This window comes from Phocoena sinus, chromosome 19 (genome assembly GCF_008692025.1).
Source record: "Phocoena sinus isolate mPhoSin1 chromosome 19, mPhoSin1.pri, whole genome shotgun sequence".
NCBI lineage: Eukaryota > Metazoa > Chordata > Mammalia > Artiodactyla > Phocoenidae > Phocoena > Phocoena sinus.
Genome location: NC_045781.1, coordinates 11,114,786 through 11,139,910, shown reverse-complemented (window position 1 = coordinate 11,139,910; position 25,125 = coordinate 11,114,786). Strand labels below are relative to the sequence as shown.

Sequence of the window (25,125 nt, the reverse complement as noted above, 5' to 3'; positions counted from 1 at the left end):
TCGTTAATCATTCATTGTTCCCTGCTCTTAATTTTTCCTCATAATCAAATGTGTATTATTTATTTTTCTCCAGTTTTTAAAAAATTAAAACCATATATCATTGCCGATCGTAGCTAACAGGAAGAAGTGTGGACAGGATCCACAGGGCTCTTGAGGCTTAGAGAAAAGATTTCGGGTTCTGGAGGCAGACCATGCAGGCCTGGGCCGGGGTCCCAGCCCCTCCTGTGCGAGCCAAGTGACCGGTGGTCACTTTCCTCTTGAGCCTGCATTTTTCTGTCCTGGAATGGGCTGTAACCCATGTGATAACAGCTCCTGCCACACAGGCAATGCAGTCTGGTGCCATTTCATGTTCTAATGATGGTAGCAGGACAGAACTGGGCACTCCTAGCATGGAGACGTCTTCTAGCTTTGTTTTCCTTGAGGACTGTGAGAAAGGGGGCTCACAACATGAATCTTGAGATTTATTTATTTTTATTTATTTTTTATTTTTTTATTTTTTTGGCTGCGCTGCACGGCTTGCGGGATCTTATTTCCCTGACCAGAGATCGAACCTGTGCCCCCTGCAGTGGAAGTGCGGAGTCCCAACCATTGGACCGCCAGGGAATTCCCGAATCTTGAGTTTTAAATTGGCTGCCTTTCATTGCAAAGTGCTTTTTTTTTTTTTTTGCGGTATGTGGGCGTTTCACTGTTGTGGCCTCTCCCGCTGCGGAGCACAGGCTCCGGACGCGCAGGCCCAGCGGCCATGGCTCACGGGCCCAGCCGCTCCGCGGCATGTGGGATCTTCCCAGACTGGGGCACAAACCCGCGTCCCCTGCATCGGCAGGCGGACTCTCAACCGCTGCGCCACCAGGGAAGCCCTGCAAAGTGCTTTTAAAGATTGCAGGGGGTAGTTTTTCTGACCTGTGACCAGGCTGAGCCTTACCCATTAGCAGCCCAAATTTGGCTTTGGGGCAACCTGGGGGTTAAGGTTAAGGTTAAGGTTGCCCTCCCCCACCCTGTTTCTGAGGTGTCCCTTTGCCTGTCTCCAGAAGGTAGTCTTCTAAGTGACCTAAAGAGGGAGGCGGGCACTTGAGGATGTCATTCTCTCCTCCAACAAAATCTTCTTCCCACGTGGGGCCCTAGTCACCCTGCGGGACATGAGCAACCAAGGTCTCCCTCTGCCCCCACTTGTCTCCTTTCCCCTGTCTCTCTCTGTCTCTGGGTGTCTCTTACTGTTCCTCACGGGGTGTCTCCTTGCAAGGCCTGTCTCTAAATCTCTCTTGCTCTCTCGACTTCTCCCCATGCCTGCCTCCTGTGTTCTCCAGGCCTCGGAGCTGGGAATGACCTCAGCGTTTTACAAGTACATCCTCACCACCATGGTGCGTACCCTCTGCAGCCCCCGAAGCCCCCATCTCCCTGTGCAGCATCTGCCCTGACGTGGGCCCAGCCCCTCCCTCACCCCCTCTTCTCGGTCCCAGGACTTCCCCATCCTGCACCTGGACGGGATCGTGGAGGACTCCTCCAACATCCTGGGCTTCTCCATGTTCAACACCTCTCACCCCTTCTATCCTGAGTTTGTGCGCAGCCTCAACATGTCCTGGAGGGAGAACTGTGAAGCCAGCACCTACCCCGGCCCCGCGGTGAGCTCACACCCTTGCCCCCGGCACATGGGCATCCTGCACACAGACACTTCCAGGGCCCCTTCAGGCCTTGGCCGGTTGTGCTCAGAACCCTCCGGTGCCCCACTCGCTTTCTGAGAACATCCACGAGGCCTCACAGCGTGGCCCTGAGCTAAGTCTGACCCCTTTCTTCCTTTCCACCTCCCAAGCCGCTCCAGCCACACGGGTCTCCTCCAGGTGCCTCTGCTGCCCCAGCACATGCGCAACTCAGGGCCTTTGCACTTGCTCTTCCTGCTGCTTTGCGTGCACTTCCCCAGGGAGCTAGCAATTCGCTCCCTCCTCTCCAAGTTACTGCTCAAATGTCCCCCTGTTTACAAAATGGCAAACTACCCACTATTTAGCCACCTTCCCTGCCAAATTTTTCTCCATAGCATCTATCTTTGCTTATCTAATCGCCATGTGGCTTGCTCTGTGTTTTGCTTAGAGGTATGTACAGATATTTAGCTTGTAAGTTCCATGAGGGCGGGCGTTTCTGTTTTGTTCACCATGGTATCCCCAGCATCTAAAACCACCTGCTCAGAGTAGGTATCCGATAATACATGTTGAATAAATGCAAACATACAAAAGATGCATATTTATGTGTATTTGTTCACAAACATCTAGCCATACACCAAGGTACCAAGACACTCCTACGTGCAGAAAAACTCACACAGACACTGAGCCTTGCAGTCAGACATGTGCGTGCAGGGCCATCGCACACATACACGGACAGGGGAGCGTCCATCCCCACACCTACCTACCCAACACGGATATTCAGACCTTTACCCCACCCAGCCAAGACACGCTCTCCCAGACACGCATCCCATATTGGCCGTCACCGCTCAGTGGCCAGTTTGTGTCGAGCCCTCACTGTGTGCCAGGCGCTATTTTGAGCACTTTGCATGCATTGTCTCGCTTGAGCCCCACATAAGCACTCGGAGGCAGAGATAACTATCACCCTTCCTTTACAAGGGAGGAAACTGAGATTCTGAGAGAGGTGTGGACTTGGTTCTCTACAGGAAGTAGTAGGGCCGGGCCTCCAGCTCAGAGCCTCCCAAGCCCTGGACTCATAACCGTTACGTTCTCCTGCTTCCTACATATCAGGCCCACCCTGTATATAGACAAATAAGCATGTTTTTCCAGCCCCACCCACATAAATGTGTCCCCAGACACATTCAGACAGGGGCTGTGGCTGTCTCCCCCCACCCTCCATGACTCTACATCAGCCACAAAGACACACAGATTCCTGCACCCACCAACATCCCCCTTGAGGGTAACAGCTGGCCGTCTAGGCAAACCCTGTCAGACGTGCCCTTCCCCAAACAGACACAGGCCGCACGCAGTCAGGAAGAGCTGCCTCCATGGCAGCGTGGGCAGCATGCACGTCTTTCCCACTGTCATCTCCGATCCCCTAGAAGACCCTCCTCGCTCCTGACCTGCGTGGTTTTATGTTCCTGGAGAGAGGAGAGTTGTCTCAGGGCTTGGGGGTGGCACCATGGGGCTTTGGGGCTCCCCTGGCTGAACTGCATCTTTCCCATCCCTCCGCATCTCTGCCCCCACCCCCACACCCCACACCCCAGCTGTCAGCTGCCCTGATGTTCGACGCCGTGCACGTGGTGGTGAGCGCCGTCCGGGAGCTGAACCGCAGCCAGGAGATCGGTGTGAAGCCGCTGGCCTGTACGTCGGCCAACATTTGGCCCCATGGGACCAGCCTCATGAACTACCTGCGCATGGTGAGCCGGGAGCAGGGAGGGCCAAGGTGGCGTGGCAGCCTGCCTCCCAGGGGGGTGCTCACTGTGTCCATCCCCCCTGCCCTGTCCCCCCACCTCCGACCCCGGCCCCATCTCCTGCTCTCCCTGGGCCTCACTCTCCCGTCTGTCTCTCCTCTCCCGGCCTTCCTCTGCCTGTCTGCGCTGCCCTTGCCCTGCTTCTTTGTTCCATCTCCTCTCGTTTGCTGGCATGTTGTCTTACTCGTTTAACTGTGGTCCTTCCTGGTCCCTCTCCCTCTCTCGTCTCCTCCATCTCTGTCTCTTCCCCTCTGGGCCCCTGCCACCCTTCCCTCTGCCCTCCTCCCGCCCTGCTAGGTAGAGTATGACGGGCTGACTGGGCGGGTCGAGTTCAACAGCAAAGGGCAGAGGACCAACTACACCCTGCGCATCCTGGAGAAGTCTCGGCAGGGCCACCGTGAGGTGAGCATCCCCAGGACGATGCCAGAGCCTGGATGGAGCTGGGGGCCGGGGCAGGGCGGGGCGGGGCCCAGAGGGCTTGAGGCAGCCTCAGGCAGGGCCTGTGCTGACAGTGCCCTCTCTGCCTCAGATCGGGGTGTGGTACTCCAACCGGACCCTGGCGATGAACGCCACCACCCTGGACATCAACCTGTCGCAGACACTAGCCAATAAGACGCTGGTGGTTACGACCATCCTGGTGAGTGGCCCTTGTGGGGACAGGTGGTAGATGAAGGTGCCTTTCCTGAGCGGTGCCTAGTGAGGAGGAGGGATGCCTGGGCTGGCACGGCACACGGACCAGTGGGGACGTGACCCAGGCACCCAACAACTCCTGACTGTGGCCGCGACGTCACCAGCCTAATTGCTGCTGGAGCAGCGGTGGGCACAGACTCTGCCATCAGAGCCAGGTCCAACCCTGGGTGCTGCCAGCCTGCCGATGCACGGCAGAGATGGGAACGACTGGCATCATGAGGACTCCACGAGGCGGCACAGGCGGGGCGCCTCTTGCAGCGCCTGGCCCAGGGTAGGCCGCTGTAAATCACCATTGCTAGAGCAGTCATTTTGTCACATTTGCCCACCGAGTGTGTTGACACATGCCAACTTATGTAATATCCATCTTGAAGAGGCTCAGAGAGGTAAAGCGACTTGCCCAGGTCACACAGCAAGTATAAGGCATAGCCAGGACGAATGCCACGTCTCTTATAAGGCATAGCCAGGATGGATGCCACGTCTCTGAGTCTCCAGAGCCCGAGTCTTAACCACTGTGCTCTGAATGTCCAGTCCTCTCCTTCCTGAGCACCAGCCGTGGAGATGGTCCTGTAGCCCCTGGAGTGTCACTCCTGCATTTTACCAGAACAGAGACCGAGGTGCCTTTGTGGGTCAGCGAGGATATATGGAGCACCTGTTCTGCACCAGGCACGGTGCTAGGCCCTTGCAGGTGTCACTCATTAAACCTCTCAGCTAGTCGGTGAGGTTTGTCCTATCTTCCTCCTTCTGAAGGTAAGGAAACAGGTCACAGGGCGAGTCCCTGCTGGAGCTGTGTGACATGCTCGAAGCCCCTGCCTTCTCCCCTGCACCCTGCTGCTTCCTGCCAGGAGGCCAGGGAGGGGAGACGCACAGGACCTGGGGAGCAGGAAGCTGCCTCGAGCAGCTGGGTCCCTGGCCCGCCGGCATCCGTTGTCTGGGCGAAGCCCCTCGGTCACCGTGAGGTGGGCTGGCTGATAGCTGTGGATGCTGAGGTTGAGAGGATTACACAGGTTCCACAGGACGTCGGAGGCCCCCGAAAGCAGCGCGTCACAGAGCTATTTCCTCTGTCCCTAGGGAGCTCCTGACCTAATGTGGACCTCCTCCGGGGGAGGGCCAGATGGCTTACAGACGGGAAACCAAACACTTCGTAACAGCCTCACTCAGGGGCCCTGAGGACCAGGCCAGGCTGGCTGGGAGACGGAGCGCCTCTGCACGTGTGGGAGTGGAGCCAACCCCAGAGGCTTCCTGGGGTTCTCGGTGGGGAGCAGGGGTGGAGGTCAGGGAGGGGGTATCAGGAGAGCAGAGCTGTGACCCCGGGGGGCTTCCAGTCTTTTCCCACACTTGTCTCCAGTTCTCCCCAGGGCCCCTGAGCCAGTGTTGCCCTCTTCCTGACCTTCATTCTTCTCTTGATGGAGTCATTCATTTGCTCATTCATTCCACAAATATTTACTGAAGCTGCCCTGCACCAGACCTCACACATATTCTGGAGGCGGAGGAATGAGTCCCAGGTGGACCCGTGGTCTCCCTATCCTTGAGTGACCCTGCAGGGGGGATCCCAGTCTGATGGAGACAGACCTGGACACAATCATTTCCACACAGGGTAATAAGGGACCCCCACAGAAAGGAGGGGCTGTCTCAGCCTTCAAAGGCCTGAAGAGGGCTTCACAGGGGAGGTGGTGTTAGACAGGGCTTTAGAAGCTGTGTAGGAGTTGGGTGCACAGAGAAGGAGGGACCTGGCCTTCCAGGCAGCAGGAACCGCAGGAGCAGGGGCCTCAGGAGGTGTTTGCCAGATCAGATGCGGAGGCAGTGGCCTCAGTGTGCACAGCCGGACCTGCCCATTCGTTCACTAACATTTTCAGACTTGTGTTTCTGGGCTGGGCCTGCTCCAGGCACTTGGGGATTCAGACGTGAGTCAACCTGGGCGCTGGGGACAGGAAGCTTTCAGGGCTTGTCTTATTGCCTGCTCTGTCCCTTGGGCCTGGGGTGGTGCCTGGCACCTAACGAACATGGAGGAGTGGTGAGTGCTGTGACAGAGGTGGGGAAGGGTCTCTGGAGAACTTAGTTATGCTTATCCTGGTCCTTAGAGACCGTTAAGCAGGAAGGGGCAGGGCCAGATCTGGGTGTCAGAAAAGCGGGGCCCTGAGGGAGGCTGCAGGAGAGAGAGACGCCCCAGGTTGGGGAGGATGAGGCCTGAGCTGTCTGGGACTGTGGGGAGGGAGGGGATCTGATGTGGGATGTTAATGGGCTGGGCTGGGGGAGGGAGCAGGTGGGGTGGAGGCTGGGGCTGTCCTTGGGTGGTGCCCACACATCTGGAGTTGAGCGAGGGCGGGCTGGTGCCAAGACCGAGAGAGGTCCCTCAGGGAAGCTGGGGGTGCAGGAGAGGTGCCCCAGGGGATGAGGCTTTGCAGGGCCCTTCCTCAAGCCCCAGGCCCCGCCCCCTCCAAGAGAGGTTCTCCCTTCATCAGACTGGGACATGTCGTCCTGCTCTTTGGTGCCTCTGGGGTCAGACAGACCTCACTTGCATTCCTGGCTTTGCCTGGACCTCAGGTCATCCAACTCTCTAGGCTCCATACGTTCATCCTTAAAATGGGTCTAATAGTCCCACCTTGAAGGGCTGTGGGAGGATGGCATGAGATCAGCAGGCCCCCCTGGCAGTGTCCTGCTGGGAAGATGTGCTGAGCACATGTGAATCCCTTTTCTCTCCCCATCTGGCATCATCAGTAAGAATAGCAGTCGGGAATTCCCTGGATGTCCAGTGGTTAGGACTCTGCGCTTCCACTGCTGAGGGCCGGGGTTCAATCCCCGGTCGGGGAACTAGGATCCCACAAGCCAAGTAGTTGGGCCAAAAAAAGTAAAGAATAGCCATCATCGTGGCCAGAGTCTTTGAGCTGTATGCTGAGTTCTTCGCTGGTGTTACTTGGCGTTCATGGCAGCCCTGAGGCAGGTACCATTGTGAGCTCTGATTTTCAGACAAAACTAAGGTGCAGGAGGGTTAGGTGACGTGAATCGCGCAACTAGAGGATGGCAGAGCCCACATGCTTCTACGTTGTGCCACACCACGTCGATTTCTGCTTCTTTCCAAGCCCTCGCTTCTGCGTTCTAGGCCTGGCCCTGCCGTCTGTACACTTTGTGACCTGGGTGGGTCTCTTCTCTCTGTCCCCAGCTTCCTCCTATAAAATGAGGGAACTAAAATATTCATAATAAACTGAAGGGGGTAAACTAGATCGGGGTCCTTTAAACTGCCCTCCAGGAAGTCTTGGATATGGAATTGGGTCCTGGCTTCACAAAAAAGGTCCAGGCAAGCAGCTTGTGAGGAATGTTCTAGAACCCACCCTACTTTAACATTTCTTAGTTTCAAGGGATTTTTATAGAAGTGTAACATGCATACAGAAATTTGCACAAATCGTTAAGTGTACCACTCACTGAATTTGCAATTACTGAACACACCTGTGGGACCAGTTCTCCCACCCCCAGCTCTCCATATGCCCCTTCTGGTCTCTAACCGCCCCCCAGGTTAGCTTTGCCTGCTTTGAACTTCACATAAATGGCATCGTATTCTATGTTCTCTCTCTTGTCTGCCTTCTTGTGCACAACACGTGTTTGTGAGATTCACCCACGTTGCTGCAAATAGTTTAGTCTCAGTATATGTCCTGTTATATGAACGAACCGCGATTTACTTACCCACCAAATTGATGCGCATTGAAGTTGTTTCTAGTTCTTTTGCTATTGTGAATAGCCCTGCTGTGAACACTACCACACGCCTTTCGGTGAACATGTATAGGCATTTCTGTCGAGTGTATTTGCAGGAGTGGAATTGCTGGAGTTTTCCAGCCTCGGTAGATACTGCCAAAGCATTTTCCAAAGTGGCGGTACCATTCCCCATTCCCACTGGCAGTGTGTGAAGGAGAATTCCAGTCGCTCCTCAGTTTAGCTGGTGCTGAGTATAGGAAGGTGCCAACCCTATTGTAGTTTTAACTTACATTTCCTTAACGACCGTGGAAGGTGACCACTTTTTCATTTATTGCCTGTTTGGAACCTTCTTTTGGGAAGTCCCTGCTCAGATCTTTCTCTATTTTTAGAAAATTGGAATATCTGACCTTTTTATTGATTTGTAATGTATTTATATGTTCTGGATATAAGTTCTTTGTTGGAATCTGCATTGCAGAGAACTTCTCCCACTCTGAGGCTTGCCTTTTCACTCTTGGTGGTATTTTTTTTGGCTGTGCCGTGCAGCTTGTGGGATCTTAGTTCCCCAACCAGGGATTGAACCTGGGCCCTCGGCAGTGAAAGTGAGGAGTCTTAACCAGTGGACAGCCAGAGAATTCCCCTCAATGGTATCTTTTTTTTCAATATTTATTTATTTATTTGGCCGTGCCAGGTCTTAGTTGCGGCATGCGGGATCTTCGTTGTTGAGTGCAGGATCTTTGTTGCGGCGTGCGGGATCTTTAGTTGCAGCTTATGAACTCTTGTTTGCAGCATGCGGGATCTAGTTCCCTGACCAGGGATTGAATCCGGGCCCCCTGCATTGGGAGCGCAGAGTCTTAGTCACTGGACCACCAGGGAAGTCCCCCCAGTGGTATCTTTTGATGAAAAGATTTTTAATTTTCCTAAAGTCCATTTTATCCTTTTCTCCCTGCTTTACGGTTAATGCTTTTATTTATTTATTTACATACTTATTTATTTATTTTTGGCTGCGTTGGATCTTCGTTGCTGCGCGCGGGCTTCCTCTAGTTGTGGCGAGCGGGGGCTACTCTTCATTGCGGTGCGCGGGCATCTCATTGTGGTGGCTTCTCTTGTTGCAGAGCACGAGCCCTAGAGCGTGTGGGCTTCAGTAGTTGTGGCGAGTAGGCTCAGTAGTTGTGGCGCACAGGCTTAGTTGCTCCACAACATACGGGATCTTCCTAGACCAGGGCTGAAACCCGTGTCCCCTGCATTGGCAGGTGGATTCTTAACCACTGCACCACCAGGGAAGTCCAGTTAATGCTTTTAGAATTTAAGAATTCTTGGGATTTCCCTGGCGGTCCTGTGGTTAAGACCCCGCGTTTCCACGGCAGAGGGCATGGGTTCCATCTGTGGTCGAGGAACTAAGATCCAACATGCCACACAGCATGGCCAAAAAAAAAGAGTTCTCTGCCTACCCCAAGTTCATAAAGCTAGTCTCCTATATGTTTCTTGAAAATGTAATAATTTTGCCTTTTACATTTAGATCTACACTCCACCTAGAATTGATTTTTATGTGTTATGTGAGGTAGGGGGGATCAGAATGCATTTTTTCCATATGGATGTTTTATTGAATGGCACCATTTATTAAAATGTTCATTCTTTCCCCCTTCAGCACAGTCTTACCCTTGTCATAAATCAAGTATCCATTTATGTGTGGGTTTCCAAACTCTCCATTCTATTGTCTGTTTGTCTGTCTTTGCTCTAATACCACATTGTCTTAAATACCATAGTTTTATTTTATTTTATTTATTTATTTATTTATTTTTAACATCTTTACTGGAGTATAATTGCTTTACAATTGTGTGTTAGTTTCTGCTTTATAACAAAGTGAATCAGTTATACATATGTTCCCATATCTCTTCCCTCTTGTGTCTCCCTCCCTCCCACCCTCCCTATCCCACCCCTCTAGGTGGTCACAAAGCACCGAGCTATCTCCCTGTGCTATGCGGCTGCTTCCCACTAGCTAGCTATTTTACGTTTGGTAGTGTATATATGTCCATGCCGCTCTCTCACTTTGTCACAGCTTACCCTTCCCCCTCCCCATATCCTCAAGTCCATTCTCTAGTAGGTCTGTGTCTTTATTCCTGTCTTACCCCTAGGTTCTTCATGACCTTTTTTTTTTTCTTAGATTCCATATATATGTGTTAGCATACAGTATTTTTCTCTTTCTGACTTAACTTCACTCTGTATGACAGACTCTAGGTCCATCCACCTCACTACAAATAACTCAATTTCGTTTCTTTTTATGGCTGAGTAATATTCCATTGTGTATATGTGCCACATCTTCTTTAACCATTCATCTGTTGATGGACACTTAGGTTGCCTCCATGACCTGGCTATTGTAAATAGAGCTGCAATGAACATTTTGGTACATGACTCTTTTTGAATTATGGTTTTCTCAGGGTATATGTCCAGTAGTGGGATTGCTGGGTCGTATGGTAATTCCATTTTTAGTATTTTAAGGAACCTCCATACTGTTCTCCATAGTGGCTGTATCAATTTGCATTCCCACCAACAGTGCAAGAAGGTTCCCTTTTCTCCACACCCTCTCCAGCATTTATTGTTCTAGATTTTTTGATGATGGCCATTCTGACCGGTGTGAGATGATAGCTCATTGTAGTTTTGATTTGCATTTCTCTAATAATTAATGATGTTGAGCATTCTTTCGTAACACCACAGTTTTAAATTGTCTTAATACCCAGTAGGGTAAATCCTCCAGTTTTCGTGTTCTTCTTTAGGATTGCTTTGGTTCTTTTGATCTTTTACATTTCCATATGCATTTAAATATCATCTCTAAAATTTAAAAAATATTTTAATATTAATATTTTAAACTGGGGGCAGGACAGAAGTTAATTAAATAGAATTAAGTAGCACTCAGTTTAATTCTACACTAAATAGAATTCAAAGCGTGTGGGGAGGGGGGGAGTGAAAAAATCCGTCCCCTTCCCTCTCCAGTCCCCCATTTTTTTCCCCATCCTCCCAGATATGTCTGAGAATGTACGAGCCCAAACCCACTTTTTCCTTCACAAAGGATAGCATATTGTACACGTTGTTCTGTAGCTTGTTTTTTTCCTCTGAATATATCTTATAGAACTTATTTTAGTAGTTGCCTGGGATTCTTTGATGACATCAATAATCTTTTTAACCTGTTCCAAATTAGGCTGTTTCAGTCTTTGTTCCTGGTACAAGAAATGCTGCCATGATTCTCCTGGACCTACATTTTTGTGTACAGGTGCATAGCCATTCGTAGGATGAGTTCTTAGAATCAGACTTAGCAACATCCCACTGTCCGTCTGCAATGCTGGGCTTCTGCAGAAGATTCTTTTTGAAGAAATCTGAAAACCTTGGATTAGAGGCTTCTTAAAACCCTTGGATCTGATGGTCTGGGGCTGCGGGTTGAGTGATAGATCATTGTTTTCTGACCTAGCGTTCTGTTCACAGGCCTCAGTCCCTGTTTTTGGCTCTGTCAGCTCCCACCTGATCCTGAGGCCTCAAACCCAAATCCAGAACCCAGGTGCCTCAGTCTTGAATTTGAAGGTCAGCTTGGCCTGGTGGAAGGAACAAGGGCTTTGGAGAGCACAGCAACTGGATTTTGAATCCCAGCTCTGCCCAGTCTCCCCTTCCTACTGCCCTGCTTCAGCTGTGTGACCTTGGGCAAAACACCTGACCTCTCTGAACTTTGGTTTCTTCCTATGTACATCAAGAGGGCTGTATGAGCACCTTCCAGCTCTAACACTGGGTGTTTGTCTAGAGAATTCTTGATTTCTGATTCTCTAGCTTTGATACCCAGCCAGGCCCCCCCGTCTCTGTGTCTAGCTTCTCCCAGCTCCACTCTTGTTTAGTCTGGCATAGGGCTTAAGAGCAGAGCTTTGGACTCGGCCTGACTTGTCCATCTCAGCCACTCACTACTTCACTTCTCGGGACCTGTGTCCTCATCTCTCAAAAAAAGGTAATAATACTGACCTCCTACGCTGACAGAATAGCTGTCACACAGCAAGCCCACAAGAAATGCTAGCTGCTGCTGCTATTATTAGTATTATCTCATTCCTATTCCTGGTTCCACAGTTTTGGATTTGAAAATGTGGTTTGGGAGGGAGAGAAATGCACTGACTTCCCTCCATCCCATCTCCCCTCAGCTCTGAGACTTTGTTGGGGTCCTGGAATCTAGTCTATAGGTACCTTATAGTACCCATCACTGTATAACAAACCGCCCCAAAACCTGGAGGCTTCCAACAATAACGATGATTATTTCTCACAGTTCTGTGGGCCAACTAAGCAGTTCTGCTGAGCTCACCGTGGTTGCATTCAGCTGGTGTCTAGGCTGGGCTGTTGGCCGGCACATCTCGGTTCACTCATTCTCCCTCATCCTTCAGCAGGCTGGCCTGGGCTTCCTTTTTTTAAAAAAAAAAATTTATTTATTTGGCTGCGTCGGGTCTTAGTTGCAGCACACGGGATCTTTTGTTGTGGCGCATGGGCTCCAGAGTGCGCAGGCTCAGTAGTTGCAGTGCGTGGGCTTAGTTGCCCTGCGGCATGTGGGATCTTAGTCCCCTGACCAGGGATCAAACCCACATCCCCTGCATTGGAAGGTGGATTCTTAACCACTGGACTACCGGGGAAGTCCTTGGCCCGGGCTTCCTTACACTGGGGTCCCAAGAGATCTCTCTGAGGGCCCAGGCTCTGAAAGTCAGACAGCACTACTTCCAACGCATTCTGTTGTCCAATGCAAGTCTCGAGGGCCGCTCAGACCCAAGGAGTGGAGAAATCCGCTCTCTTTTTTTTTTTTTTTTTTTTTGTGGTAAGCGGGCTTCTCACTGTTGTGGCCTCTCCTGTTGCGGAGCACAGGCTCCAGATGCGCAGGCTCAGTGGCCATGGCTCATGGCCCCAGCCGCTCCGCGGTATGTGGGATCTTCCCGGACCGGGGCACGAACCCGTGTCCCCTGCATCGGCAAGCAGACTCTCAACCACTGCGCCACCAGGGAAGCCCCGCTCTATCTCTTGACAGGAGGAGCTGCAAACTACTGGGCATCTACCTCGGAGCTCAGTAATTTTGTGCTGAATGAATGAGAGGTGGCAGAGGTCACTTGACCTCTGTGAGCCTCAGTTTCCACATGTGTAAAGTGAGTCTAAGGATACCTCCCGTGGAAGGTCACTGTGAGGAATTTTTTTTCTTTTCTTTATTGCGGTACACGAGCCTCTCACTGTTGTAGCCTCTCCCGTTGTGGAGCACAGTCTCCGGACGCGCAGGCTCAGCGGCCATGGCTCTTGGGCCCAGCCGCTCCGCGGCATGTGGGATCTTCCCAGACCGGGGCACGAACCCGTGTCCCCTGCATCGGCAGGCGGACTGTCAACCGTTGCGCCACCAGGGAAGCTCTTTTTTTTTTTTTTTTTTTTTTTTTTAATGGCCACGCCACACAGCTTGCAGGATCTTAGTTCCCCCACCAGGGATTGAACCTGCACTCTCGGCAGTGAAAGCGTGGAGTCCTAACCCCTGGACTGCCAGGGAATTCCCACTGTGAGGAATTAAATTGATAAAATCCAGAGAACGCACACAGCACAGGGGCTGGTACTTCGCAGGTGTTCAGTCCACATGGTAACCATATGGGTATTATTGCCAAAGGTCTTCTTGCTGATTCCTAAGTCCTAACTCGTTTTATTCCTAAGTCCAAAGTGACACTGTACAAACAACCATTTAGACAATAGCTATGTAAGATAAGTATCCCTTTTGTTACCATCATCTTCATATGCCTCGTCTTACTAGCACTTGGAATATTCTCTCTGCTTTTGTCCTTATTTGGCACAAAAAGGGTCGGTAAAGTTTGCTCAAACCCCTCAGAAATAAGCATCAACATAGCAAAACAGCTGTAGGCCAGAGATTGCAAACTGTCAGGTGTTTGTTTAGCCTGCAAAGCATTAAAAAAAAAATTGGTATTAGAATTTGAACTGTTGCTAACCTTTAAAATCAGGAGATTTTACAAAACATCCTGGGTTTCCAAATTCTCTTGACATTGGACCATCTGGCATCTCAGGCCTGCTTCCCTTGTGGCAGCATTGGGCTGGAGCTAAATCCTGGTGGGGCAGATCCTCTTTGATCCCTTGGTGGCTCATGAAGTCAGTTTAATGGGTTGTTATTGGTTGTGTAGAAAAATGAAGTAGAGCAGGATGGAAAATAGCAGGGTATTCTGCCATAGTCTTAAGGGAAAGGACTGCTTTGTGGAACTAAGTCTAGTTGCATGTGTGCAACTGTGAGCACACAGACATATGTGTATGACTTGGATTACAAGTAAAATATATATATCTTACTGCGGGTTTTAGCCAAAAGTTTGAAAGTTTGGCAAGATCTCCATCCAGTCTGATTCATTCAAGTTACCTGCCTCCCTTGTAGCCATTTGAGCTTGAGATGAGGTTGTCTGGTGGAGATCAAACCAGTTTCCTGCGATCTGCTAGGGCCTGGCAGGGTCCCTGTGTTTTTTCCCTGGTTCTGAGTATTTGTTTTTGTTTTGATAGTTATTTTTAGTTTTAGTTTTTAAATTGAAGTATAGTTGATTTACAGTGTTGTTAGTTTCAGGTTATACATATATATGTAGGTATATATACATATATTCTTTTTCAGATTCTTTTCCCTTATAGCTTATTACAAAATGTGAGTAGAGTTCCCTGCGCCATAGAGTAGGCCCTTGTTGGTTATCTATTTTATATACAGCAGTGTGTATATGTTAATCCCAGCCTCCTAATTTACATGCCCCCGCCACCGACTCTGAGCATTTGTAAGCAGGGGATGAGGGCAAGGACTCCGTCATCTCCACTCTGCGGGCAGGTTCCTGATCTGGCTGCAGCCTGGGCCCTGGGACCCATGACCCAGCCCCCAGATGCCCCAGTCTCTGACCCCTCCACCCCTTCTCTCCTGCTTCCCCAGGAGAACCCGTACGTCATGCGCCGGCCCAACTTCCAGGCCCTGTCGGGGAACGAACGCTTTGAGGGCTTCTGCGTGGACATGCTGCGGGAGCTGGCCGAGCTGCTGCGCTTCCGCTACCGCCTGCGGTTGGTGGAGGACGGGCTATACGGGGCGCCCGAGCCCAACGGCTCCTGGACGGGCATGGTCGGCGAGCTCATCAACCGGGTACGGCGGGGCCGGGGCTGAGGAAGGGGCCGTGGGTCGGGCGAGCAAGGGTGGGCAGGTGGGCAGGCGGGCAGCCAATGGTGCCTCAGAACCAGCCTGGTGCATACAAGGGGCGGGAGCCGACGGTGCGCTGTGTCCCTGTGGCTGGTGAGCACCACGGGGTGGGCACAGTGGGGAAGAAGGGCGATGCATCCCTTCCCGTGTTCCGCTTTCAAATGCTTCCCTCACGCCACCTTGGCTTAGTCGGTGCTCAAAGATGTGTTGAGTGAATGAAAGAGATGGGGGGTGGGAATTGGACAGATGTGGAGGAGATGGAGAAGGCTTCCTGTGAGAGGCAGGGAGAGGGCTAGGCGGCCGGGACGTGCGCTGTGCCCAGCACCTGCCAGGAGGTGGACGTGGAGGCTGCCTGTTGTGCTCACAAGGCCACGCATTCAGTAGATGTTTATTGAGCACCTAGTGTGTGTCTTACACCACGCTGGCGCGGGATATAGTGGTGAGCACAGGGGACCTGGACCCTGCTCCCAGCAACTTGGGGCCCCATTGAGATGCAGAAAAGCAAATGACCGCAAGACAGAGCCATTGGCTGATGGGGAAAACTCAGAGGAGGGACCCAGAGGCTCCTGACCCAGCCAGGCATCCAGGGAGGGCTTCCCGGAAGAGGTGACGCCCAAGCAGATTCCCAAAGAGTATGAAGGAATCAGCAGGGTGAAGGGGGGTTATGGGAGAAGGGCAATGTGTTTGATGGCATTTACAAACAGCAGGGGGTGGGTTGGGAACATGAGTAAGAACGAGTTGGGTGTGGGGCGTATTAGAAGAGCAGCCGGGCCCTGAATGTGGGCAGGATTTGAATGTAGGTGAGGAGGGCAAGAGGCAGTGGGGTGGGGGGTGGTAGGCAGGGGTGCAGCGGAAAAAATATTTTGGAGTCAGACCAACCTGGCTTTGAGTGCTGGGGTGAGTCATTTCTTTCCTCGGAACCTCAGTTTCCTCTCCCTAGAATGGGGATAATGATACCTGACAGGTCTGTAGTAAGGTTACAGACACGCTGCACACGTTGCTTGTCATAGGTGGTTCTTTTTATTCCAGTCATGAGAAGCCATGTGGGCGAATGCCCAAAAAAGACAAACAGGTCCCCAGCTTAGGGGCACGTCCAGGGCAGGTGTGTGGAGCCGGGACCTGTGGCCACAAACGGTCAGGGTGGCCTTGACATTGGACTTGGCTGACAGCGTCAGAGACTCTCACCCTCCTGAGCCCCTGAATGTCACCAGGGGAGACTCAAAAAGGCCACTTTGCTTGACAAGGATGTTTATCCCTGTAAGGCACTGATTTTCGAAAGTTGTTTTGACTGCAGAGCCTTTTTTCCGTTTGAAAGCGCCCTCAGGGCCCTGGACAAAGCAGAGCTGCTCTGGGGGCGACAGAGGTCGGGGGTGTCCCCCGGGTTCTGGTGGCTCGGTCTCTCTCACCCCACCCAGCTGGCAGGCCCGAGGCACTGCCCTACAGGCAGCCAGCTGGTTGAAAGCTTCTGCCCTGGGTGGGTTCAAGAGTCTGAAGCCAGGCCTGAGGAGACAGGAGGCAGGAGCTGGTGGCCGGACGCCCACCTCACTGGCAGGCTTCCCTGTGACCTCATTGCCATAGCCTGGTCCCCAGTCTCGTAAGCTCAGAACTTTTGTTCATCAGGGCCCCCAGAAATAAGACTCCAGGAGAGCAGCCCTCCTCAACCAAAGTCACCGTCAACTGGTCATCTATTTATTCATCAACAAAGAAGTCCTATTTACAGCTGTATGACCTTGGGCAAGAGTCTTAACTCCCTGTGCCTCGAGCCTTCCCTTAGGACTTGGTGTGAAGGTGCCTGGGGTAAGCATAGCAGGGCTGGGAGCTTTTCTCATTGGTTACTGCTCTTGTGGTCCTGCGTCCTGTTTGAGTCTCTGCTGAGCATTTGTTGTGTGACCTTGGGTGAGTTACATAACCTCCCTGTAAAACTGTGGAAATAACAAATGCTAGCACATAGGGCTGTTGTGAGCATGAAATGAGTTAATCCATGTACGGGCTTGGAACAAGGCCGGGCAGGTAGTGGGTGCTGTGTGCCTGTGCTATCGTTAGTGTTATTCCTGCCAGCACATACATACATTCATGCGTTCGTCCGTCCTCCAGCCAGCTAGTATTTATTAAGTGCCTACTGTATACCAGGCCCTGTGATACACCCTGGGGATTCAGTGGCCTGGCCTGGCCTTGCTCTTACCGTTAAAGACTTTGGCCCGCAGCCAGAGGTCCATGGGATGCACCCCCTGCACACAAAGGGCTGAGCTGGCTCAAATGAGGAAACAGAATCATCGGGGCTGCTCGATGGCCTGCGGGGAGGTCAGGGGAGGCTGGAGAGGGCCAGGACTTGGTGACCGCCTGTGGCGGGGGCGGAGGAGAGAGGACGTGAGCGTTCCTTCTCTTTCTGGCTTGGGCAGCTGGGCGATGGCGATGACATTTAGGGAGAGAACACTGGAGGAGGAGCAGGCTGAGAGTGCAAAGGATGGGCGGAGTTTGGCCTCTCCAAGGCTCAGCTGCCTGCTGTGGGATGGCCAAGTACACTGAGCTTCGCACAGATACTCAGCACTGTCCTCACAGCAGCAGCAGCTGATGTTTATGGACTTCACGCCACGTGCCAGGAACTTTGCAAGTGTTACTTAATTCTTCTAATAATCCTTCCTGGCCCAGAGGATCACTGCCCTCCTACCGATGTGAGATCAGGGGCTCAGTAGTGAACGGACTTGCCCCCAACACGCAGGGCTGCAGCCAGGTGTGACTGACCCAAGGCCTGTGTCCTTTCCAGACACCCAGCAGGTATTTGGGAAGCCTAGAGTGGTCAAGGTGGTGCTCACACCGTGCCAGGCTCTTGTCCGAACTGTATGAACTTGTGTTAACTCCTTGACTCCTCACAGGCACCCCCTGAGGAAGACCTGGTGTTTGCCCAGTTTTCTCTAAGGGACAGAGTAAGGCACCAAGATACTGTCCAGGTCACATGGCTAGTGACAGGCAGAGCCAGGGCTGGCACCCCAGCAGGCTGGCCCAGAGCTGACAAGTGACTTCCAGATGGAAGACAGCCCAGGGCACCAGCACCCCCCCCAGCCACCCCCCAACCCACCCGCCCCCCACCCCCGGCCAGGCTCAGGGCTTGTAAGCCAGTCTCGAATTATGGTCCATTTATTCCACCCAGTGGCCACTGCAGGAATTACCTTTCTCCCTGCCATCACCGCTGCGCTGTGAATTCAGGCCCCGCCCCTCTCACCAGCCTCCTCCTGGGCCTCCTGGCCTCCCGTCTCTCTCCACTCCAGTTTGTCCTCCAGTAGGATCTCTGTACGAGGCAAGTCTGACCTATCACTCACAGGCTTTAGCTGTCACCCCCCGGGGCCCTCCGGTCTGGCCCTTAAGGACTAGGCAGATATCTTAGGTCGGGTTTCCAGGGAGCAGATTCCGAGGTGCAGATTAGCAGGCAGGTGTGTGCGGTGCCCTTGGAAAGCAGCGAGTGGAGGAGGAGGCCTGGGCAGAGGGAGGAGTTGAGCTGTGTTGCAGTCATGACTGGACCTCAGCCGTCCCACGGGCAGCTCTGGAGCTGGGATGGCCATCAAAGACATCCCCCTGGGCTTCCCTGGTGGCGCAGTGGTTGAGAGTCCGCCTGCTGATGCAGGGGACGCGGGTTCGTGCCCCGGTCCGGGAGGATCCCACATGCCGCGGAGCGGCTGGGCCCGTGAGCCATGGCCGCTGAGCCTGCGCGTCCGGAGCCTGTGCTCCGCAACGGGAGAGGCCACAGCGGTGAGAGGCCCGCGTACCGCAAAAAAAAAAAAAAGACATCCCCCTGAGGTAAGGGGGAAGGCTTTTATGCCCCCCACCGACACGTCATTGGATGAGGGCTGTCCTCGGGGAGGGTCAGGACCTGGGGCAAAGGGGTTCTTCCACCTACAGAGCAATCAGCCACCAACGCCTGGTACCATGAGTGCCTGATCCGGAAGGTGGGTCTGGGCGACCACCACGGTGTCCACTACAGCTGTGGGCTGGTTAGATGCCAGACAGAGCCAGCTTCAGGTTGCCCGCTTTCCCGTGTGGTCCCTGGTGAGCCACTTCATCTCTCTGAACTAGCTTCCCCTCTTGAAGTGGGAATGATGTTCCCTCCCTCACAGAGTTTTGTGGGGAGTGGGTGAGGGGGAAGCTGGAGGTCCCAGAACAGAGCCTGAGTTACCGGGGCCTTGCAGGTAAGGAGTTTGCATGTTCTTGTTGTTGTTTTCTTTTTTGCGGAGCCAAGTGGCTTGCAGGATCCTAGTTCCCTGACCTGGAATTGAAGCCGGGCCCCAGAATTGAAAGCACCGCGTCCCAACCACTGGATGGCCAGGGAATCAACCCCCCCTTTTTTTCCTCCTTTTTAAATTAATTAATTTATTTATTTTTGGCTGCGTTGGGTCTTCATTGTTGCACGCAGGCTTTCTCTAGTTGCAGAGAGCGGGGGCTACTCTTCGCTGCGGTGCCTGGGCTTCTTACTGTGATGGCTTCTCTTGTTGCGGAGCACGGGTTCTAGGAGCGCGTGCTTCAGTAGTTGTGGCTCACGGGCTTAGTTGCTCCGCAGCAGGTGGGATCTTCCCGGACCAGGGCTTGAACCTGTGTCCCCTGCATGGGCAGGCAGATTCTTAACCACTGTGCCACCAGGGAAGTCCCTTTTCTTCTTTTTGGATGTTGTTTTTATTGTGTTATGAAGTCACTGGAAGGTTTTAAGCAGGGAAAGTGTCATGATCTAATTTATTTATTTATTTATTTTTTGGCGGTACGCGGGCCTCTCACTGTTTTGGCCTCTCCCGTTGTGGAGCACAGGCTCCGGACACACAGGCTCAGCGGCCATGGCTCACGGGCCCAGCTGCTCCGCAGCACATGGGATCTTCCCGGACCGGGGCACGAACCCGCATCCCCTGCATCAGCAGGCAGACTCTCAACCACTGCGCCACCAGGGAAGCCCTATTCTTTTTTTTTTATTGAGGTGAAATTCATATAACATAAAATTAACCAAATTCAGTGGCATTTAGTATATTCACAGTGTTGTGCAACCATCACCTCTATCTAGTTCCAAGACATTTTCATGACCCACAAAGAAAACCTGAACCCATTAAGCAGTCACTCTCAATTCCCCCCTTCCCCAGCTCCCGGCAACCACCACTCTGCTCTCTGTCTCCATGGATTTACTTATTCTAGACATTTCATATAAATGGAATCAGCCAATATGTGGCCTTTTGTGTCTGGCTTCTCACACAGCATGATGAGCTTGAAGTTCGTCCACGCTGTAAAATGATGAGTACTGTCTTTTAGGGCTGACTAATATTCCATTGTATGGATATAGGACCTTGATTTAATTTCAAAATCATTTAAAAATGATTACTCTGGCTGCTGAGAAATAACCGTAGTGGACCAAGAGTAGAGACAAGGGGGTCCATTTCAGAGGCCATTGGAAGGTGTGGAAGAGAGAAGATGCTGGCTTGTGCTCGAGTGGTAGCTGTGTCAGGTGTACCACCAGGTGGGATGTGTGCCAGAGGGTGAGAGGAATCAAGAGTGACTCAGGGTTTGGCTAAACAGCTGGGCCAATGGCAAGGCCAGTTTCCACCATGGGGAGGACATAGGAGGAGAAGCTTGGTGGGGTCGGGGGTCGGGGGGGTAAGAATTATCTCTGGGCGTGGGTTGTTTGAGATGCCTATTTGAAATTCAAGGGGGAGACAAAAGAATTTCCTTGTGTGACTGAGCATGAATTATTTAACTTGTCCACTATTGATGGATATTTGGGTGGTCTCCAGTTTTTGCAGGCATAGACAATGCTACCATCAATTGGATTGGTGGGGGTATTCCTGAGGGATAAGTTCCAAGTGGTGGAGGCACTGGTTCAAAGGGTATGAATGTTTTTTAAGTATATACGGCCAAATGGTCCTTCAAAAAGGTTCCACCAATTTCTATTCCCACCAAAAGTTCACGAGAATGTCAAATTTTCCACACTCTTGCCAACAATGGGTATTATCAATCTTTTAAAAAAACCTTTGCCAATCTGAGAGGCTAAAAATATCTCATTGTTTTAACCTAAACAGAATGTCACATGGCTGCATATTAACTCCCATGTGGATGTACTGTAATTTATTGAAGCATTTTTTATATTTAGTTGTTTCCAGGTATTTTTAGATGTTTGTTTGTGCTGTTAAAAACAACCATAAGCAAACATCTTTATGCACAAAAGCTTGGCTTGCATTGTAGCTGATTAGGATTGAATCTCAATAGAATTACCAGGTGAAAGAGGAAAACCTTTCGTATGGCTTTTGTTAGGCTTTTGTTATATACCGTTGAACTGCTTTCCAGAAAGACTACATCAGTTTCTTTTTTTTTTTTTCTTTTTTAACACCAGTTTCTATACAGGCTCCTTCTTGGCACTGAGGCTTTTGATGGATTTTTAGATATTCAGACAACCTCCTGTCATTTTCATAGATGGCAAGTCATTTTGATTTTTCCTGCTTTGTCTGGTGGACCACAGTAGGGCTTATGTGGCCAAGTGATAAATGGAGTCTGAGCCCAAGTTCCACTCAGAGTGGGCCTGATAGGCCCTTGGACTCACTCTGTGTTTTTCCAGGTCCTGGTTGTATAATTGGAATAAGCTTTCTGACCTGTGGAGTCAGGGTCATTACGGTAGAAAGAGCCAGTGGAAGCCCCTGGACCTCCGCCTGTTTTCCAGGATAGTAATCCAAAAGCAATTCTACATCCTTTGGAGGAATTGCAGAGATTAGTGCCGCCATTAACGGCCTGAAAGAAGCAGGGGTAGTGATCTCATCCCTGTTCAACTGGCCTGTTTGGCCTGTGCAGTAGGCAGATGGATCTTGGAGAATGACTGTGGATTCTTGTAAATGCAATCAGGTGGTGACTCCAATCGCAGATGCTGGCCCAAATGAAGTATCTTTACTGGAGCAAGTCAACACAGCCATTGGCAGCTGGTGTGAGCTACTGACGTAGCAAATGCTTTTTCCTCCATACCACTTTCCAAGGACCACCAGAAGCCAGGAGTATAAACCTTCAGTCTTGCCTCAGGCTGACATCAACTCTCTTGCTTTCTGCCATCATATAGACCAGCAGTTCCCAACCTTTTTGGCACCAGGGACTGGTTTCGTGGAAGACAGTTTTTCCACAGACTGGCGGGGGGATGGTTCAGGCGATAATGCGAGCGATGGGGAGCCATGGGCAGCGACAGATGAAGCTTCACTCGCCCGCCGCTCACCTCCTGCTGTGCGGCCTGGTTCCTAACAGGCTGCGGACCGGTGCCGGTCCACGGTTCGGGGGTTGGGGACCCCGATATAGAACACTGAGAACTTAGGTCTCTTGACGCTGGTAGCCTGAAATAGCATTTAGCGAGGAGGTTGGCAATAAACCCACGGCTGATACCAGTCAGTCAGTGTCCAATCTGGAGACAAAACAGCACCAGTTACTTGAACAGAATCATATCAGCTATTTTTGTTTGTTTCTTTGTTTTGTTTTGTTGTTTTTTTTTTTTTTTTGGCTGTACCTCGAGGCATGTGGGATCTTAGTTCCCTGACCAGAGATCGAACCCGTGCCCCCCGCAGTGGAAGTTCGGAGTCTTAACCACTGGACCGCCAGGGATTTCCCCTCTTATCAACTATTTGAACAGAGAGAATTTAATACAAAGATTGTTAACTAGGGGTTCCCTGGCGGTCCAGTGGTTAGGACTCCATGCTTTCACTGCTGAGGTCCCGGGTTCAGCCCCTGATCAGGGAACTAAGATTCTGCAAGCCACGCAGTGCAGCGAAAAAAAAAAAAATTGTTAACTAGATGTAAAGTTGTTAACCCACTAACCGAAAGAGTAAAAAGAAATCTAATGGATCCTGAAGGTAGCAGCTGGAGGAAGCAGCCACCACCCCGAGGGCTAAGGGGAAAGGGGAAGAAGTTGGAAAGATTAAACCTTAGAAACTCAGACGAGGGTCCCCATAGAGCTGAAACTCAGACCTTTGCTGTTTGTCTGGTATTGCGGATATCTGGTGGGGTTTTTGGATTTGAGCAACAACTTATACCTGGGTATAACTTGTGTGTGCTGCTTTAATCCCTTTACCAAACAACCTGTAAGGCTTTCCATGTTGAGGGAGGCCCAGAGCATGCAAAAGCTCTGCAGCAGGTCCTAGCTTCATGCAAGCTGATCTGCCACCTGGGCCTGATGACCCGGCAGATCCCGGGAAGTGTAGAGTGCTGGTGGCAAATAGGGAAGCAGGCACCAAGAGGTGACTCGCATGCAGACCTCTAGGGTTTTGAAGCAAATCATGCTGTTTTCTGCAGATACTATTCTCCTTTTGAGAAACTGCTCATTACCGGGCCCTGCTAGGCACTGAACACCTGCCCATGGACAGTGAGTGACCCCGTGACCTGAGCGCTCATGTGACCTGGGTATTGTCATTTTTGCATCAGTCAGGGGCCTACCGGGAAACTAATCACTCCAGATATTTGTGGGGTTTTTAAAAATATTTATTAATCTATTTAATTTTTGGCCGCGTCGGGTCTCAGTTGCAGCATGTGGGATCTTTGTTGCGGCATGCAGGATCTCCGCTGCAGCGTGCAGGCTTCTCGTTGTGGCCCATGGGCTTCTCTCTAGGTGTGGCACACAGCCTCAGTAGTTGTGGCACGTGGGCTTAGTTGCCCCGTGGCACGTGGGATCTTAGTTCCCTGACCAGGGATCAAACCCGCATCCCCTGCATTGGAAGGCAGATTCTCAACCACTGGGCCACCAGGGAAGTCCCCAGATATTTGAATGAAGAGAATTATTTACTAGGAATAAAGTTGCTAACTAGTTAACTGAGAGGGTAAAAGTTGAAGTCCAAGGCAGGAATCAGCAGTTTTTCTGCAAGGGGCCACACGTAAATATTACTGGCTTCCAGGTCATCCTGTCACTACTCAACTCTTCCATTGTATGGAAAGCAGTTGTAGACAATACCTAAACAAGTGCGCCTGGCTGTGTTCCAATAAAACTTTATTTACAAAATCGGGCAGTTGGGACTTGGCCTGAGGGCCATAGTTTACACACCCTTGCTCTCTCTCAGGCATCAAGGAGGTAGCAAGGCAGGAAGTGGCTCTGTCTCAAGTTCTGAAGGAGAAGAGAAGAGCTGAAACTCGGAAACTTAGAGGAAGGGCTCTGTGGGGCGGAAACTTAGACCCCGAGGAGGGGGCACTCGCCAGCTGGTGCTGGTGCCCCAAGAAAGGCTGGGCGAGGCTGGTTCTGCAAGTGCTGGGAAGCTGCAGACTGAACTTGTCTGCCGCCCTGTGGAAGAAATGCTGCTGCCTTTGGCGCAGAAAGGCTGGGGACCAGAGAGTAGACCAGAAGGAGCAGATAACTCTCCTTCCTCCAGCCTTGCAGCTTTCCTCTAGTGCCCCCTGTTGGCAGAGCCTGTCAGGGAGCTGATGGCACAGCACAGATGGTCTGCACAGAGCTGGTGTACAGGGCGGGCTGGGGCAGAGGGACAGTCACAAGTGCTTTGGTTGGTTTTTAGGCATTTAGACAATCCCCCTGTCATTTCTACAGGTGGCTTATCATTTGGATTCTTCCTGATTTCGTCCCAGAGATTAAACTGTCAGGGTTCCCTTGGGAAGGGAAGCCTTCTCTAAGGAACAGGTGTCCCTTTTGGGAAATGAAGGAGGAAGAGGAGGAGGTGGAAAGGGGGCAGGGGTTCCCAAGACTCTGAGAGGGGTCTAGAAGAACTTGCAGCATTTAAGGATCTGTCTGTCCTCCATTCGGAATTCATCTCAAATCGGACCACCTCCTCTCCACCTCTACTTAGCCCCGCCCCCAGCACCTCTGTGGGCATCTTTAGTCAGCTTCCACTCTTGCCCCTGTGATCTGTTCTCAGGGCGGCCAGATCATGTTACCCTCTGCTGCTCACACCCTGTGATGTGATGTCCTCTGTTGCCCTTGGGGTAGAATCCGGCCCCCTTCCCCTGGCCTGCAAAGCCCTGCAGGGCTCTGGTCCCCACTCTGCTGCATTTCCCACCCCACCCCCCTTTCTGCTCCAGCCACCCTGGACACTGTCTTAGGTGTAGTGGAAAAGCCACCCAAGGGTTTTTAAACAGGTGACTATCATTTTGGATGGGGGGAGTGTTATGAGCAGAGGCAGGGGTCCAGTGAGGA

General features: G+C 51.7%; 1 protein-coding gene across 4 annotated transcripts in view; it reads left to right on the top strand.

The window, feature by feature from the left end:
• Positions 1-25,125, top strand: part of GRIK5 (glutamate ionotropic receptor kainate type subunit 5) — a 51,415-nt gene that overhangs the window by 10,586 nt on the left and 15,704 nt on the right. For all 4 annotated transcript variants that reach the window (XR_004347034.1, XM_032614094.1, XM_032614093.1 and 1 more), the window contains 6 exons: positions 1,305-1,358; positions 1,458-1,619; positions 3,218-3,370; positions 3,722-3,826; positions 3,954-4,061; positions 14,745-14,948. Coding sequence is in view for 3 of the 4 variants with exons in the window: in XM_032614094.1 (XP_032469985.1) it covers positions 1,305-1,358; positions 1,458-1,619; positions 3,218-3,370; positions 3,722-3,826; positions 3,954-4,061; positions 14,745-14,948 (786 nt within the window). In the remaining variant the exon portion in view is untranslated. The remainder of the gene's footprint in view (positions 1-1,304; positions 1,359-1,457; positions 1,620-3,217; positions 3,371-3,721; positions 3,827-3,953; positions 4,062-14,744; positions 14,949-25,125) is intronic.